Below are 17332 nucleotides of genomic sequence, written 5' to 3' on the forward strand. Positions count from 1 at the left end.
TCAATAGAGGAAAATGTAAATCCAGCTGGCAAGAAACCTGACATTTGGAGGGCGATTTATTTTCCGGCAAGACGTTCATCTCCGGCATCGTGACAAAGAGGAAAGCCTTCAAAACAACACTATGAAAGTCCTTGTGCAGCTGCAAGTATTTTTATTCTTCTTAGCTTCTCTGTAAAGAAGAATAAGACATTTTCTTTGCACACATGTGCACAGCTGATAGATACATATCTACAAAAACTCAAGGATTTGTCCAATGTCAAAGGTGTATTCACTTGACTCTAGCATAAATACAGACAGTACTGTAGCAAAAAACGTCTTGGCTTTATACTATACAGCAGAATGTCTTCCTTTTTTCAGCTTGACATTTATTTATTTATTTTTCTCCTGTTGATTATTGTCAAAAGGCCACATACATTACATTCTTATTGGATTCAATGAAGAAAATATACCTTTACATATCCTTTGATAGAAACTGTACAAGCAGCTGTTTGCTGACATGAGATGTGCTTCATTGTGAATAATTATTTGCCAGATGGTGAAATAGATGAGAAAATCCAAGAATCTCTACTGTATGCTTTGTATTTCATATGTAAAGTATAAGAGCTTCCAGCCGCTGTGTTCTCTATTGGATTTTTAAAGACCTGCTGCAGGGATAAAGCAGTTTTTTTTGAGTCCAGAGATGACCGTAAATACACGGCTTGTCATGAAATAGGAGCATTATTGGTAAGTGTGGTTCATTTGCTGTTGTTGCTTGGTGATGGTATTGATATCCAATGTGGTTACTTTGTATTTCAGGCCGTTCTCATGATCAATAATAAGAAAACATTAAAGGGTAGATTGTTTCCCCTCTTTTGTCGGCATCAGAATTTTGTTTTTGTTTTCAAGGTACAAAATGTGTTTCTGTCATCAAGTCTCAAAACTACAGGAGAGCTTGTTTTAGTCTGCTACTAAAACAAGCTCTCCTTTGGGTGTGATACAATTAAAGGTTCTGCTGCTCAGCAACACAGTGATACAGACTGTTACCAGAAAGCTTCACCACAATGTCAGCTTATAGACCTTTCTTGAGATTATTCTTTTAACCTTATTTATTGAACATGACCAAAAAAAACATTAAAAACTGCTTATTATCTTTTGATCCAAAATACCACACAGACCTGGAGTTACAAGGAGTTCTGTCTCCCCCTAGCTGCACAGTGTGTATACTCCAGTTTTCTCACTATTCCTCACAGTTTCATCCTTAACAAATAACATTACAACATAGAAATAAGAATTACACAAAATAATTAATCATTAAATTACAATGATTTAGATTAAATTAAAATGATATTAAACACATAATTCATAAAGTAAACAAGCAAAGTGCATGTTAAAAAATAGGAGTACAGACTGAGATTTTCATCTTTAATTTGATCTTCAAAGATGTGAATTTTCTCTAAGTGACAAATCTATTACCAACATGTGGCAAGCAACTTTTATTTTTACATTGGATGTTATTCCTTTAAAACAAATGATTCTCTATCACTTACGTTTAGTGTTGTTCTTCCCTTAATAAGTTTGCATTGCTTCAAATATCGAGTACAGAACCTGTACTAGAACCTTTTTACCTCTGAGCCCCCTCTGATTGTGTCTAAAAAAAGAAAGAAAGCAAAGCTCCGTTAGGATCCACAATGGGGGGAAAAGGTGATAGGCCTACATAGCTGTCAAAAACCATCAACGTCAGTTGTAATTGTTTTCATTGATAAAATATCTACAGAATATGCAGACACACAATTGTTCTTACCAGAGGTCCTTTACACAAACAACCCAGTTAGTGTGTTATCATGATTTTAGTAGATTTGTGCACATCGAAATTTGACATCCTCAGAACAGACCGAGATCTCTGGGCCCAGACATCCTCATTGTTGGGAACCGAGGATCGAGTATTTTTTCTTCTCACTTTAACAGAGTAGTGTGACAAATATGTTTCATTCTGCAAATGTTCAACCGAGGGTAAACCCCCTGAAAAATCCCTCTTTCCCAGTTAAGCTTTTTTATTCAGAAAATGTTTATGGAATAAAAGATTTAGGCTTAATATGGAGATAGCCCATCTATCAGGCTAATGATAATGAGCTTGCATAGATTATACAAAAATAAACCCCACCTATGTTCATATTTTTATTCATGTAATGTAATTTCTGTGACAGTCATGTCAACCGTTCAAATGAAGTGCTCTCTCCTTCGAGTGATCGCCCGCCCGAGGTTCAATCTTGTTTTACCTCCCTGCATTTTCACTGTCTCTGTCAAAGGGTTTCTATTTATCAGGTTCCACTTTCAATTGTCCCTAATTTTAGTTACCATAAACTTAAGTATTAGCCTGGGAGTATATACTCTATATTTGCAGAAATAGCTGATGGTATCATTACTGTAAAGTCCTTACACTGTGAATTCAGCATGTTAAGGCAGAAGACGTTCAATTTCCATCGTTCTCTGAACCAAGGGAAACAACAAACAGGCCCAGACCAATTGAAACTTTCGTGTATATTCACATATGTGTATAATTCTTGAAGCAGCTGTTTAAAAATGACTCCTACTCACAGTGAAAAGATCTGTTGCAGATTTCTCACATTGTCACACTGGACCTGCACATCATCACTTTGTTTTCTTTGTCTCCAAGGTGACCAAAAGTTAAAACACTATACTCCTCAAAATTTCCCAACATTGTCTTTTTTTTCTTCTTCTTTTTTTTAACAACTTTTTATTTATTTTGACAGCCTTGACAGGTGTATATCATCCAATAAATTCATTTGGTAGTAATTCATACATCCATTTCATTGTCATAATAACAATGCAAATAAAATAAAAAAGAAGAGTATGACAACACAACCCTGCAAACCTGGAGTTTTCATAGTTTTTCAGTCAGGACTTCTGTAATTTGCATCCAAAACTTTTGAACAGGTGAACACTCCCACAAAATATGTAGGAATGTCCCTATTTGATTTAACTCTCACAAGGAGCAGTGGGGGGAACTATCAATATGCATTCTGTAACGCCGTATAGGTGTTAAATTGGTTTGATAAATGAAATACAAGTTTGTTAATTTATAATTTAGATTTTGTGATGAATGCGATGTTTTCTCCAAACATTTGCCCAGTTTATAGATGACTCAGAGCAGTCATTGTTCCATTTTGATACAATTGCTAAAGGAGTTTGTATTTTTTCCAAGAAGGTATTATAAATCAGGGAGACAGCACGTATGGCAGAATGTAGTTGTAAAAACAAAAAGAAAGTATTGGTTGACAATTTACACGTTTCTTTTAAATCCTGAAAGCTTCTTAATCCAGACGTACCCATGATGTCACCCAGACAATGTATTCCTGACTCAGACCACTGATTTGAAAAAAATGTGATCCTCCAGACCTCAGAGAGCTGTTATAGAATAATGGTGTTCTGGCATGCCATTTAATTTTCCATTTATATAACTTTTCAATTTTTTTCAGATTTTCAATTGCATAACTTATTATTTCACTGTACTTACTTTTGCATTTACTAATTGAGAGCTGAGTAAACAAAATGTCTCTCAACGCAGCTGGATCTACCAGGTCCCTCTCAATTTTAATCCATGGTATGGAAATGTAAACCAATTTATAATGGGACGAAGGGAGAGTGCCTGAAAATACAATTTAAAGTTAGGGACTGAAAGTCCTCCTAACTCCTTCTTTCTTTGTAAATTAGCAAGTTTTATTTTAGGACGTCTTCCTTTCCATAAAAATCTTGTGATGATGCTGTGTATTTTATCCCAATACTTTGGAGGAGGTGCTAGGGGTAAGATGTAACTACAGAAATTTAACCTTGGAAGTACATTCATTTTAATTATTGAGATTCTGCCTGAGAGAAAAATTGGTAAGTTATGCCATCTCTCCATATCATTTTTAAGCATGTTGTGCTGGCATAATTCTTATGAACAGTCTTTTTTAAGGCATGGAAATATGTGTATTCCTAAGTATTTAAACTGAGAGACCACTGGTATATTGAAATGTGCACATTCGTCTCTACTGGTGTAATTTATAGAAGCGCAGACTTGGTCTAGTTTATTTTAAAACTAGAGACAAAACTATACTTTTCGAAGATATTAAGTATATGTGGAAGTGAATTCTTTATATCAGAGAAAAATAAGAGGATGTCATCAGCAAAGCGTGATATATGATGCTTGGTAGATTTAAGTATTATTGGTGTGATGTTTTGTGATATCCTAATAGACTGTGCCAATGGCTCAAGTGACAAAATAAACAACATTGAAGAGATTGGATCACCTTGACGACTGCTTCGACTTATTTTGAATGGAGAAGAACAAATATTGCCAGTGACTACACTTGCAGAGGGGTTTGCATATATTGTTTTAACCATGTTGATAAAATTTAAGCCAAAACACATACGCTTTAGTACACACCATAAAAAGGGCCATTCAAGGCGGTCAAAAGCTTTTTCTGCATCGACTGACAGTATGGCTGAAGATAAAAGATGATCAGAATACTCTAGAATATTTAATAGACGCCGTATGTTGTCAGCCGATAGACGCTTTTTGACGAATCCACTTTGGTCAGGATGTATCAATTTAGGCAAGTATTTCTCAAGACTAGTTGAGAGCTCCTTAGAAAATAGTTTCATATCTGCATTTAATAAAGACAGAGTGCGGTAGCTGGCACAGTTACTGGGATCCTTGTCTTTTTTTAAGAGTAGTGTTACTAGGGCTGTATTTACATCTCTTCCAAAATATCCTTTCTGGATCGAAGTATTAAACATTTGGGGACCTAGGATACTCCAGAATTTCAAGTATACCTCAGGATGAATGCCATCAATTCCTGGTGATCTAGCCTTATTCATTTTGGCTAAAGATTGTTTAGTTCATGCAGAGACAACAAAGAATCTAACACACAGGATTCCTCTGAAGAAAGAGAAGTCAGCTTAAGTGTCTTGATACAATTATCTCTAGCCAATGGTGAAGAGTTGTTATCTTATGTATACAGCTGCCTGTAGTAGTCACAAAATCTTTGATTAATCAACTTAGGGTCTTTTGATTTGATCCCATTCTCTAATGTTATTGCTGCTATATTTGTAAATTCATTTTCTGTTTTTAATTTATTAGCCAACAGGCGACTATGGACGATTGCCATAAAAAAGATGATTAACTCTAGTTCTATGTATGATAAATTCAGCTCTTTGTGTTTGTAAAGACTTTAACTCGAGCTTTACCTCTGTTAAAGTTTTTGCAGTTTCTTCAGAGTAATTAATTTTCTGATTATGCTCTTGAATGGAGAGTGATGTTTCTAAATCATGTATCTTCTTTAACTGCTCCTTATTCAATTTTGAAAAAAATGAAATTGCATTATTTCTGATAAAACCCTTGACTGCATCCCAGAGGAACTGAGCATCATTAACTGATTGTCTATTGGCCTTTAAAAATTCTAATAGTTCCAATTCAAATTGTTCACAGAAATCTTGATTTTGTAACAAAGTTAAATTAAATCGCCACCTAGTGGCTCTTTGGGGTAACGAAGAGATTAATAAATTACATTTATATGCATGATGGTCTGTCAGACTCATGTGCTTTATCTCTATGTTTTGAACCCAAGATACAAGGGATGCTGATATGAATACGAAGTCTATCCTTGAAAATGTTTTATGCCTATTTGAGTAAAAAGTAAATTCTTTAGATGTGGGATTGTGTACCCTCCACACATCAATAAGATTAAAATCTGAAAGTAAATGTTTTAATATCTTAGTAGCAGGAAGATTGGAATGTGTTTTACTTGATTTATCCAGTTTTGGGTCCAGTATAGTGTTCATATCAGATCCAATTATCTCTTCAAATTCAGATAAACCAGCCAGAACTTTATTTAGCCGCTCAAAAAAAAAGGTTGTCATAATTATTTGGTGCATATATGTTAACAAAGGCCACTTTCCGCCCTTGACATATACATTTAACAAAGGCAACTCTACCCTCTTCATCTCCTCCTTCACCAATAATGGAGATCGGGAGTGTGTTATACGTGTTAACGTTATTACCCCTTTTGTTTTATTTAAAGCAGAGGAGAAAGCAGACACCCTGTAGCGATCATTCTCTAACTTATTGACATCCTCTCTTAAGAGATGAGTTTCCTGAAGCGTAGCTATATCCACTTGATTTCTTGTTAACAAATCTAAGAAGGCTGCTCTTTTATTGGGACTATTAAGGCCCTGTACATTACAAGAAAAAAATATAAGGATAAGGAGATAAAGATAAGGATCTTGTTATTATGAGATAAAGATCTCGTTATAACAAGAAACCAGGCAAAAAAGAAATTCCCCACATGAATGCAATACGCTTCTGTAGATTACCCACTTTGATGCCGTTCTGCAGTCCCAGCACGAGAACATTACATTTACGAGAGTGATTCTCGAGCTGATCCAGCTTCAGACGCAAGACTGCGTTCTCTTTCTGAAGCGCCTTATGGTCATTTTCCAGTGTAGAGAGTCTTTTGTCAGATTCGTTTGCATATGATTCAAGAGATCCTAAGGTCACTTCATATTTATCCACTCTTGCCTGTAAAGTTTTAAGCAGCTCATTGACAGGTTGCAACTTTGTTTCAAACGCTTCGCCAACACTGTCTTTAAGCAGACTGAACGCAACAGTCTGGAACATTTACCACGAGCAAGTGCACAGAAAGATGAGGTTGTTTACCTTGTGCTAATTTGATCCACTTTAGACTCTTTCTTTCCTGTATGTTGTTTTCTAATTGTGTTTTTATTGTACAAACACCCTTTTAATCGTGCAGTGAAATCAATAGAGAAGCACTCACCATTAGAGGACTCTTCCCCCTGAACACGTCCCACCCAGGCCTGTCTGAATGTCCTGAGGTGTTGAAGACATTTTCAGAAATTGTCATGTGTTAAAGGGGCTAATGTATCAGTCCTGTGAAAGACTAAAGAAACCTGTACAGACTAGAGTGTTGACAGCTCTCACCGAGTGTCAGATGAATTGTCCTCCCGCACCCCTTTACTGATTTATGATTCACATGTCAGTGTTTTATTTAAAAACCTAAATTCAGTTGTTTCCATTGATTCATGATATTAAAGCAGTGACCATATTCCATTTACGTCAGTCTAAAAGGCTGAAGTTGTACTGTTGTTGTGAACTGTATGAAAACTGAAAAGACAATGGAAAATAAAGAGGGACATCAGCTATAAGGTGAATGACCTATCTACTTTTATATTACAGCAAACCCCAGCATTCAGCCATTTCTCAACTCAAGTTTTTAACTGCATAAATGTTTGATGCAGTGAACCAGTGTTAGCTTTCAGCAAAACTGCAGTCACTTGGCAAATCACAATGAAAACATCAGTTATGAAACAGCTCGGAATTAACTCGACAGCAACACAACACTGCATAATACAGAGTGACAGAAATCAAGAACACACACACACACACACACAGTGTGTTGGGCTGTGTGTTTTCATGGTGTACCACTTTGTGTCACTCTGTATTATGTGTCTTGTGTTGTCTCAATGATTCAGTGCTGTTTTATAACTGTGATGTTTTCATTGTGATCTGCCAAGATCACAATTGTGTGACAAGATGCAATGGACATAATTTATTTCATAAATGTCGACCCACAGCTAGGACACATCTGTCAAAGCCTGTAGAAACTTTGATGATAATATCACAAGGAATGTCACTGTTTACAATATACTGTGTTGTTAATTCTAACTGATTGCTGAATTTATTTGGGCAACTTTAAGGGATTCATTACTGAGCATCATATATTATTATTTTATCTGGAAACCCAGGAAGCCGTAGGCTATGACTTTATTTCAAAAGTCATTGGTACTTCGGTATAAAATGTAATGTATGTGAAAATGGCCAATGGCCAATCTATCAATCTAATGGTCGTTAATGTCACTAAATGCCTTTTTGAATTGAATAATTTTAAAGAAATACCTGTATATGGACAGTTCAGAAAAAAAAGTCTTAGGTTTAAAAATACGGTATTTAATTTACAATTATATGATGCAACATTTCTGTACTATCTTCTTCTTAAACTACTTTCTCAGCATCATTTATGTGCCGAGATGAGCTGTCCAAGGCTGTGTTCACTTTCCAAACAAGTTAATTCTTCTGGGACCTTTTGAAGGAACTATGAAATAATGGTTCAGGAAGCAGAAGAATCTCATATGAACTCAAGGGATGACGGTGTAATCAATCATCCCACAAGATCTAGGTTTATACTGAATTCCTTTAAATATCCAAACCTTGTCTTTCTACAAAGCTCTGCTGGAGATTTCTAGCTTTGGTGGACGTTTATATTTTCTTCAAGAATCCTGTACAACTTTAATGAAAGGCTCCCAACAAAGATGTGATCAAATTCATTTATTAATCTTTTTTTATTTGTATCATTCCTGTTGAATGCTTGAGACCTTACAGGACAGAAACATGGCAAAGTGAATACAGGACAATAAAACAAACCATATCCACACTGAATTGTACACCCACCCTTCTGCATGATCCTCTCCCACTGTGAAACACCAAATGAGTGTATGGTGTTACATTGGCTGTACATCCAGCTTGTGCAAGAGCACAATAATCGTGTCAAGTGAGCACAGGGTAGCAGAAACTAGATGGGTTACAATCAGTCACCAGAACTCAGTCTTTAAACATACGTCATAGTCCAAAACGTACTTGAGGTTTCACCATGCAACATTATGTAGAAAATGATACAGTGCACATTTGCCTTTTATATATCGATTTCATGTTGTTCTTTTTCTATTGGAAACAGAAATCAATTATGTTCAAAACATCTAGCACCTAGAGTCTGTAAAATGTCCTTGAGGAATACAATGAACAATAAAACTGCATATAACTGCACATTCATTTAATCATTTACAAATAAGCTTTTTGTTAAATAAATGCATTTACATTCACAGTTCATTTTATACAGCACAGCTCAATGGACATTCTGTAATCAGAGCCTACAATTTAAACGTTTCACTTCAAATTCACAGCCAGCACAGCGTATGACATTTGAAAAAATATTTACTGTATACACACGCAAAAAAAAACAGGTTGGCGGTGGAATCTTAAAAAATCCCTATTCAGAAGATTCTCCACAAATAAACAGAAACGACATATCAGAGCACACACACTGAACTTGAAGCCTTTGGCAACATCATAGCAAAATCACATTATGTTATTCATTATAAAAGAGCAAGAGCAAGACTCCTTGAGTCCTGAAGCGCCGTCATCTTGAGTTTTAAAGAGTTTATTTTTCAGTTTTTATGTAAAGCCTAACTGTGGTCTCCACTTTGATAATATATCTTTTCATTTCTCTAGATACTGTACATCGTCCCCTATTGGGGATTGTTATAATTCACTGAAGCCCCCCAAAAAACACATGACTTTATCGCTTATCTATTGGCTTATGTCATATCTAAACTATGACAAATTCCCCATATCCAGTGTAGGATTTGAACTCTCAGGAAGGTACCGTACAGATGTTTATCCATGGATTTCACTTTGTGCTTGAAATCATTTAAACTTCTGTTTGAGGTTGGTTCCAAATCAATCATCTATTAGGGTTCTTATAAAAACCTAATGAAACCTTTTCCGACTTCAAGTTGTAGATAAGTAGGGGCGCTTCGAGTCACAAGTGGGATTTTCTTGATACTATGTGTACAAGGTGCCACCTCTGCATATTCTGATTTTTTTCCTTGTAGTTTCCAACAAACAAGTCAACAAGTCAGTGCTATTTTGCTTTTATTTGATAGGACGCTTGAGAGAGACAGGAAATATGGGGGTAGAGAGTGGGGGATGACATGCACCAACAGTGATAGGACCAGGAATTGAACCTGCAACAAGTGCAACCAGGACTGTAGCCTCTGTACAAAGGGGCACCTGCCCTGCCAACGGAGCTAATCCAGCACACTGCTCATGTGTTTTTACTGTGATATGAAACGAAGATTGTGGATGCTTGATTTGTTGTCATCTACTTGGTACAAAGGATATACAATTGTGTTATTTTGCATCATGAAAAGCTCAACCCCATTTCCTAGAAATGTCATTTATATACCACGAACTGGTGGTAGAAAGTAATTAATGTTTTTAGCAACATGATTAGGATACAGTGTTGATTAACTTAAGTCAACTTTAACCTTTACATGGCGCTGGTGGCGCAGTGGTTAGTGTGTGCATCCCATGTATGGATTCTGTAGTCCTTACCACGGGCAGCCCGGGTTCAAATCCAACCTGTGGCTCCTTTCTCGCATGTCAATCCCCACTCTCTCTCCCTGATTTCCATCTCTGTCCACTGTCCTATCTCTCCATTGAAGGCACAAAAGCCCAACCTTTACAGATAGAGAAGGGAAACTTTGTTTTCTTTCATAATATGAGCCTCAGCTTTAATGTGTGCATGGTGCTGATTAGAATGTTTTCAAGGTCACAAACTGAACTACACTGATCAACAGTTAAACCTGTTGGAGTGCAGCGTGGTAGCATTGCGAACAGAAGATAAGATTTAATAAGGTAGAAATGCAGAGATGCAATGGAAAGAGTTCCTTGTTTTTTTCATCAGTATATTCTAATAGCAACTAAAGCATTGTTAAAGAATTATTCTGGTTTAACAAAGAAAAAAAGTACAGGTATGTACATCCACTTCTTATATAAAGTCTGTGGGTTGGAGCCAAGAGTTAATGCCTTCGTCAAATGAACAGATTGTAACTTAGTTACCAGCAGCAGCTTATAATCGACCAGATCAGTAATTGGTTTTGTCAAGGATAGCCTCTGCTGATTTGTCAGAAGTCTTTATTTTTACCTTTACGTTACCCGGTACTTAATATATTAGGAACGCAACTCAAAAAGAAAAGTGGAAACCACGCATGCTGTTTTTTTCCACTCTCACACACAAACAAATGCAGAAGCAGACCTTCTCTTACACATAATCCTCCTCATATTCTTCCTGTTTGCCATTCACCGCACTCAGACTCACCATGGAGTGATTTGTGCTGCGAATAGAGGTCACGCGGGTGTTATAATGAGTCGGACTCTGTGTGCTGCGCTCATAGATGTTACAACAGCAACAACACAGCTGCTGGTTGAACTGCTTCTGGAAGCTTTTGCTCAGCAGGTAAAGGGCAAAGGGGTTGAGGCAGGAGTTGGTGAAGGCCAGGATACGAGCAATCACGCTGCACAAAAAGTGAATCAGGGAGGTGTCAACCTGGAAGACAGCGAGAGGTTGAGAAAACAATGAAGGTGGAAAGAAATAGAGGCGTGCATATATTAGATGTGAATGCACTCAGATAAGAATGCACTCAGCACAGACACAGATTGAGGTTTTTCTTTGCTGTAATTCTCCTCCTGTTGCTTTAGCTTTATCTGAAAGCATTCCATTACATGCACAAACCCAGATGTGTGCAACATGTTCCAGTGAGAAATTACAGACTCCTTTTTCCTAAAGCGTTCCCATTTATTTGATCAGACACCGCAGACCAACATTGAATTAAGCATGACCTCCTCCTATTATCTACCCATCCTCCAGAGTTTGATGAGTAATCTATTTGTCGAGGAAAATGTTACTCTTTACACACTTACAGCCTCCTGTTGGACTAACAGACAAATCAATGAACAAAGCTTATACTTTAGAGGGACTATAAAGTGTTGTTGGTTGTTTACCTGGGAGTAGTGGTAGGAGCGGTATAAGTAGATGACGTGACTGGGAAGCCAGCAAATTGCAAAGAGACCAACAAACACCAGAACTGTCTTCGCCAAGCGCTTTCTTGATTCAACCTGTTGGTTGTGGAAAGAAAAAAATGTCAAGATTTAGTCGTCTACCATTGATGCCAGAGGTAGCAGGTCTTTTCCTTTTGGAGCATTTATCATAGGGGTATTTGATTCAATATTGTGATTCAAAGCCTCTAAAATTTCAGCTTTTAATATTAATATCAATCAATAAACTATAATATATACTCATGCCTTGAAATCACCAAACATGAGAATCCTTCTGTCATTAAAGTAAAGACAATAAAAAAGAAACATAAAATACAATTTATAGTTAAAGCCTAGAGTGCACTTAAATAGTTTGGTACGTTATTAATATGTCGAAAAATAAAGGCAGGTCCAATTTTGATTGAAGGCTCCCTGGCTCTACAAATCAATGAAACAACATATAATTTAAACAGTCTCAGTCTGTGTCTCTGAGATGTGTGATTCAGAATCAGAAGAGCAAGCAGACAGAGTTTCATCTGAATAGTATTAATTTCAATTGGTCAAATAATGGTGAGTTACTGCTTTGCTGTCCATATGATTCCTGAATAGCATATACATGCAATGTAAACTATTAATAACTTCATTTGTTTTCCATGAATGTAATGTTATACTACAGGCCTACAAGCTGCAATTACAGTTCATCAGCGACCTGCACAGAACTCCCAGAGCTGAAAGTAGATTGGCAGCAATCTTAGATTAGCTGCTGTGTGACCACTCATATTGGTTTAAGAAACTAATGGCATGGTTGTAAAAAGCTGAACTGCCCTCAATTCAAACCCCAATTCATGAAATTTACAAAATCTGCATTATTTTTGAAGTTAACATTAGAAATTATTTCCAATACTTTTCGATTATTTTATGTGCATAAGTCCAAAACAGCATAGTTTGAAGGTTTTTGTTGATATGTTTTTAGTGACTTTTGTCCCCCACATTGCCTTATCAAAGGCCAACCATGAATATATGTATACAAGAGATTTTATTTCATTGACGGGCATGGGTTGTGGTTACTTAAAATCTCATAAGTCTCATTATGGCCTTGTTAAGTAGAGTCTGAACCCTGACCTGTCGCCTTGCATGCACGTTTCCCTCCACAGGCAGGTTTGTGGCACTCCTCATCAGGCTTTGGGCGATGAAGGTGTAGTATATCGATATGACCAGCAGGGGAATGACATAGAAAATTAGGAACGAGGCCATAGAGTGGATCTTAGGGTGCAGATCTCCAAGATGGGGATAAGGGGCACAGGTGATGAAGCTCTCATTAGTGGAGGTGAGGTTGAAGGTATGGAGGTCAGAGAAAACAGCCTCGGGGATAGCGAGGATCAGGGCGAAGAGCCAGATGAGCGCTGCCCGCAGGACAATGCTGGTAGTGGTTCTCGATGTTTGGATGTCCAAGGGCTTCACGATGGCTCTGTACCTGTTAGTCAGTCAGTTAGTTAGTTAGAGAGACAGACAGACAAACAGACAAACAGACAGACACAAAGTTAAGTGATTTATGTCTAAAATAAGAACCTTTTCATGTCATTACCCCATAAATATTGGTCTTTTTTAAACCAAAAAAGACTCAACTTTAACATCAGGGTTCTCTGTGTTTATATTACATTTTAATTTGAAAATGTAAAGGGTGTTATGAATAGTAAGATCTTTGAATGGGTTTAACCCTGGTGGTGAAAGGAACTACCAGGTTTCACAGAAAGACATCTGAAATAACCTTTTTGAAAAGGGCAATCAATTCATGGCAAGGCTATTGGATGCTCTGCTGAAGTGGAATTATTACCTTGAAAAACATGTAAATGATCTGGTAACATTGTGTGCTCAGTAGTCAGGGAAAGGCAGGTATCAAGAAACTTAAATACACAATAAAAATAGTTTCTATGCCTAAACGTCGTCTCTTAGCATTGTTTGTGCAGAAAGACAATGAGTATTATGCATAATAAGAATACACGCTCGGTTACCAGCAGCAGCAATTTTCCACTAATATTATATTATTTCTGCAACCTTTAGTGAGGAATGATTTATTACATTAAAAAGCCATTATTGTTATATTCACAAACAATTCAGTTTTTGTTAGCTGCCTTTAACCCACTGCACAGCTTCCATCCCTTTCAAAACCTGGTTGTCTTTAATGATCACTGATGATAAGAGTTGGACAGAATTCAACTCACTAAATTAGTTTATATGCGTTTGCATAATGTAGTTTCCTGTATACAGACAACAAGAAAACATATTTTTAAATATTTTTTGTGCACGCAATTTTTCAACACAATAGGAAGAAAGAAAATTAAAGACAACGATGAGACTGTGTTAAAGGGCCTGGGTTAAATTTGAAGTCTTCCTCAATCTTAAAATGTACACTCACTGGATGAGCTACCTTGGTGTCTTGTGAAAATACATTTCAAACTATAGAATATATTAAATTATTTATTAATTATGTTTGCTATCACAAAATACACCAGTGAATGATCTGTGGTTTTGACTTGTAATGTGGAGACCCCCAGGGTTCAATTCTTGGTCCACTATTGTTTAGGCTTAAGAATGCTCTGGCTCAGATCACACATTGCTTATCACAATAATTAAGAAGACTCACATACATCTCTCACCAAATAACTTCCATTGGATTCATTCAAACCATGCATAAAGCAAGTAAATAGGATACAAATACATTTCAATTATACAAATGTTTTTACAGACACAGCTTACACAACCACTTTAAGGCATTAACTGTATTTGCTCTTTATCATATCATACAAATAGCAGGAACCAGATATCTCACATCCAGAAAGAAATTCAATCATGCCTTTATTTCTAGCACTGTGGACAACTGTTATTGGCATTTTCTAAATAGTAAATAGAGTACAGAAAGCATATTTAGTGCCCTAGTGCTTTTTTTGTGTCTCGCTCAGGGACAGTATGACATGTGATGTGACTGCATGAAGGTATTGAAGCACCAAGCTTCCAGTCAGTGGTGTTTAGTCCCTCCGAGCCACAGGAACCATTTTGTAATTTTTTGGTCCATCTAGAACAGTGCTGACAGATACCACAAGTAAGAAAAACTCTTTTAATTGTGTTTGAAAATAAATAAATAAATAAAGCTGTCTTTGATTGACCCTGACATCAAATTTCCACTACAATATGTTTCATCTTACAATTATTCAGCTGCGTTACAGCAAAGGATGGCAAACCAAGACATCCTCAGTTTTTCTCTGAGGCATGGCAGTGGCACGAGTTTTCATTCATTCTTAACTGACTGCTTCTTCCTCCGTGATCCTTCTCCTAGGAAGACAACTTAAGAAGCACAATAAAGACCAGTATTAATCAAGCAGAGAAGGTTTGGAGCATGTGTGCTGCTGACAGACATAGGACTTTGAGGTGTTTGTTGGCACATTAACACTCACCTCTCCAGCAGCTTTCTCACCTCTAATGCATCAACTCTCTCCCACATGTTGGACCTTTAGACTTCCAATTATAATTATTAATTGCCAATGTACACTGAGAAGCTTTCCAACCAAATAAAAGTTCAACCTCCAAGACCTGTAGCTCACCCCTTCTATCTCTCATTCCACAACGTGAAGCAGGTGTACCTTGGCAACTTGTGCTGCATTACAACCTGTAAGGATTGGATTGTACACTATCTGGAAATCCGCAACCTTAATTTATCATCAACCCAAGACCTGACAAATGATCATTTTAATATATGTGATTTGCACTTTGAATCTTCAGTTTCAGCATGACTATATATAATTTTCTCACCCAACAAAAAAATCCCATGGTCCCCCACAGTCGTTCTCAAATAAAGCAAGGTTACAATACAGCAGTATCAGAAATAGTTTGCCTTGCGGCCCCAACAACATGTAAAAAACATAAAACATGAGAGATTGCCAGTCCTTCATGCAGAAACCTAAATCTTTGATTTAAAATGTAGCTTTATTTAGCTGGGGCACAAACTGACAATATCAAACAAACACTTAGACTGTTTTTATATGCTGAGTGGGACTCTTCATGACAAGTAAACTGCTGTAAGCTATTATAAATAAACATATAAACTAATGCCAGTAGCTGGGAGACAGCTAACAAAGAATGAAAACAATGGCCTTTCTAAGTTGAGCAGCATCCTAAAGAGAGTCTTCCACACCCTGTTATAGACATGCTGGTGAAGAGGAGGAGCTTCTTCAACAAAGACCTATACCCCTAAGGTAATCGACTGTGTGTCACAGAAGATCTTTTATTCCAGTGGCCATCAAACTGTTGACTTCACTGATTTGACATCAGTGGAGAAAGGGAGGGGGTGGGGGGGGGGGGGGGGGGGGCAGAGGGGGTCCAACTGTTACTGGACTAACACTGACAATATCTGCAACTTCACTGTGCATATCAATTGTAAGACTTACAACCTTACAATTACATTTATTTATGATGGTATTTGCTTGATTGACATGTGACATCATTAACTAGTTTGTGTACCAAAGTCCTGATTCAGGCAATAATAACAGGTGGAACTGTCCAACAACCGTCTAAGAATAGTTTGGAGGTGCAAATTAACAGTAAAAATGTTTTATTCAGAGTTAAAGTGAAGGGACATCCTCTATAAACACAAAATTTAAAAGCAGCCTGCTGTTAAAATATACATGCTCATAAAAAAAGGGTCAGCCACATTTGTGGGACTGTGTATGGGTGATTGAGGTAGCCTAATCTTTTATTCTCGCTCAGGTTTTCCACATCTTTTAAGTACACTCAGACATCAAAGACCCACAGCGACACTTTTTCGGTTTTCCACACTAATTGCCAAGCAATCAAATAAAACATTTATGCATTTTATTCAGATTGTGACAGGGATTTTTCTTTTCTTTGCTGCATAGGCAAAAGTCCACTCAATGTGATGATTCAGAATTTCAAATCTTTATTTTTTCTAGAACTGAATTAGTGATTATTTCTGACGCAACAGATTACCTTCATGGTTTTGCCTGCTTCAACACCGAAACAGAAGCTCACTGCTCAGTCGTGCGTAATGCAACCCTGATCAATACATGTGTGTGTTAAATGTGTGCTTTCCATAATGATAAAACTGAAGGTTTTAACAAAAATCATGGACTGTAACCATCTTTATGGTGACAAAAAATGGAAATATGAATAATCTGTCAGCGATAGTAATCATTACCTTGATGAAGTTGTATTAAATTAAACTATTTATAGGTTACATTGGATGGACATAACAATAAAATCAGAATCCTACCTGTCAGCAGAGAGGGCCGTAAGGGTAAACACAGACACCCCAACAGAAGTGAGTTGAATGAAGGGGATGACTTTACAGCCCACTCTCCCGAACAGCCACTCTTCTGACAGGTAGCGGCTGGCGTCCACCGGAGCGCAGGTCACCAGCAGTAAAACGTCCCCCAAAGCCAGACTTGACATGAACAGATTTGGCACATTGCGGATGGATTTGGCGGAACAAAACGTCTTGATGAGAGTGATGTTGCCTATAAGTCCAAACACGATGATTACACCGTAAACTGAAGCGATGGCCACGCCGGTGAACCACATCGTCCGTGCTTTGGAGAGCAGTGACGCAGC

General features: G+C 37.2%; 1 protein-coding gene across 1 annotated transcript; it reads right to left on the minus strand.

Annotated features, from left to right (window-relative positions):
* Positions 1 to 8373: 8373 nt before the first annotated feature.
* grpr (gastrin-releasing peptide receptor) lies at positions 8374 to 17332 on the minus strand. Its single transcript, XM_020637986.3, has 4 exons — positions 16995 to 17332; positions 12833 to 13184; positions 11678 to 11791; positions 8374 to 11222 (listed from the first exon to the last, which is right to left on the minus strand). Exons 1-4 carry the CDS (start codon positions 17300 to 17302, stop codon positions 10938 to 10940), a joined length of 1059 nt encoding a protein of 352 aa, XP_020493642.3. The 5' UTR covers positions 17303 to 17332; the 3' UTR covers positions 8374 to 10937.

This window comes from Labrus bergylta, chromosome 3, assembly GCF_963930695.1.
Source record: "Labrus bergylta chromosome 3, fLabBer1.1, whole genome shotgun sequence".
Taxonomy (NCBI): domain Eukaryota; kingdom Metazoa; phylum Chordata; class Actinopteri; order Labriformes; family Labridae; genus Labrus; species Labrus bergylta.

What these genes read in the sequence shown, in the direction of transcription:
- grpr (XM_020637986.3), bottom strand. Translation starts at nt 17,302, where the DNA reads ATGTGGTTCACCGGCGTGGCCATCGCTTCAGTTTACGGTGTAATCATC. An exon ending in ACGTGCATGCAAGGCGACAG is followed by an intron (nt 11,792 to 12,832) that starts GTCAGGGTTCAG and finishes CACAACCAACAG; the next exon opens with GTTGAATCAAGAAAGCGCTT. An exon ending in GCTCCTACCACTACTCCCAG is followed by an intron (nt 11,223 to 11,677) that starts GTAAACAACCAA and finishes GCTGTCTTCCAG; the next exon opens with GTTGACACCTCCCTGATTCA.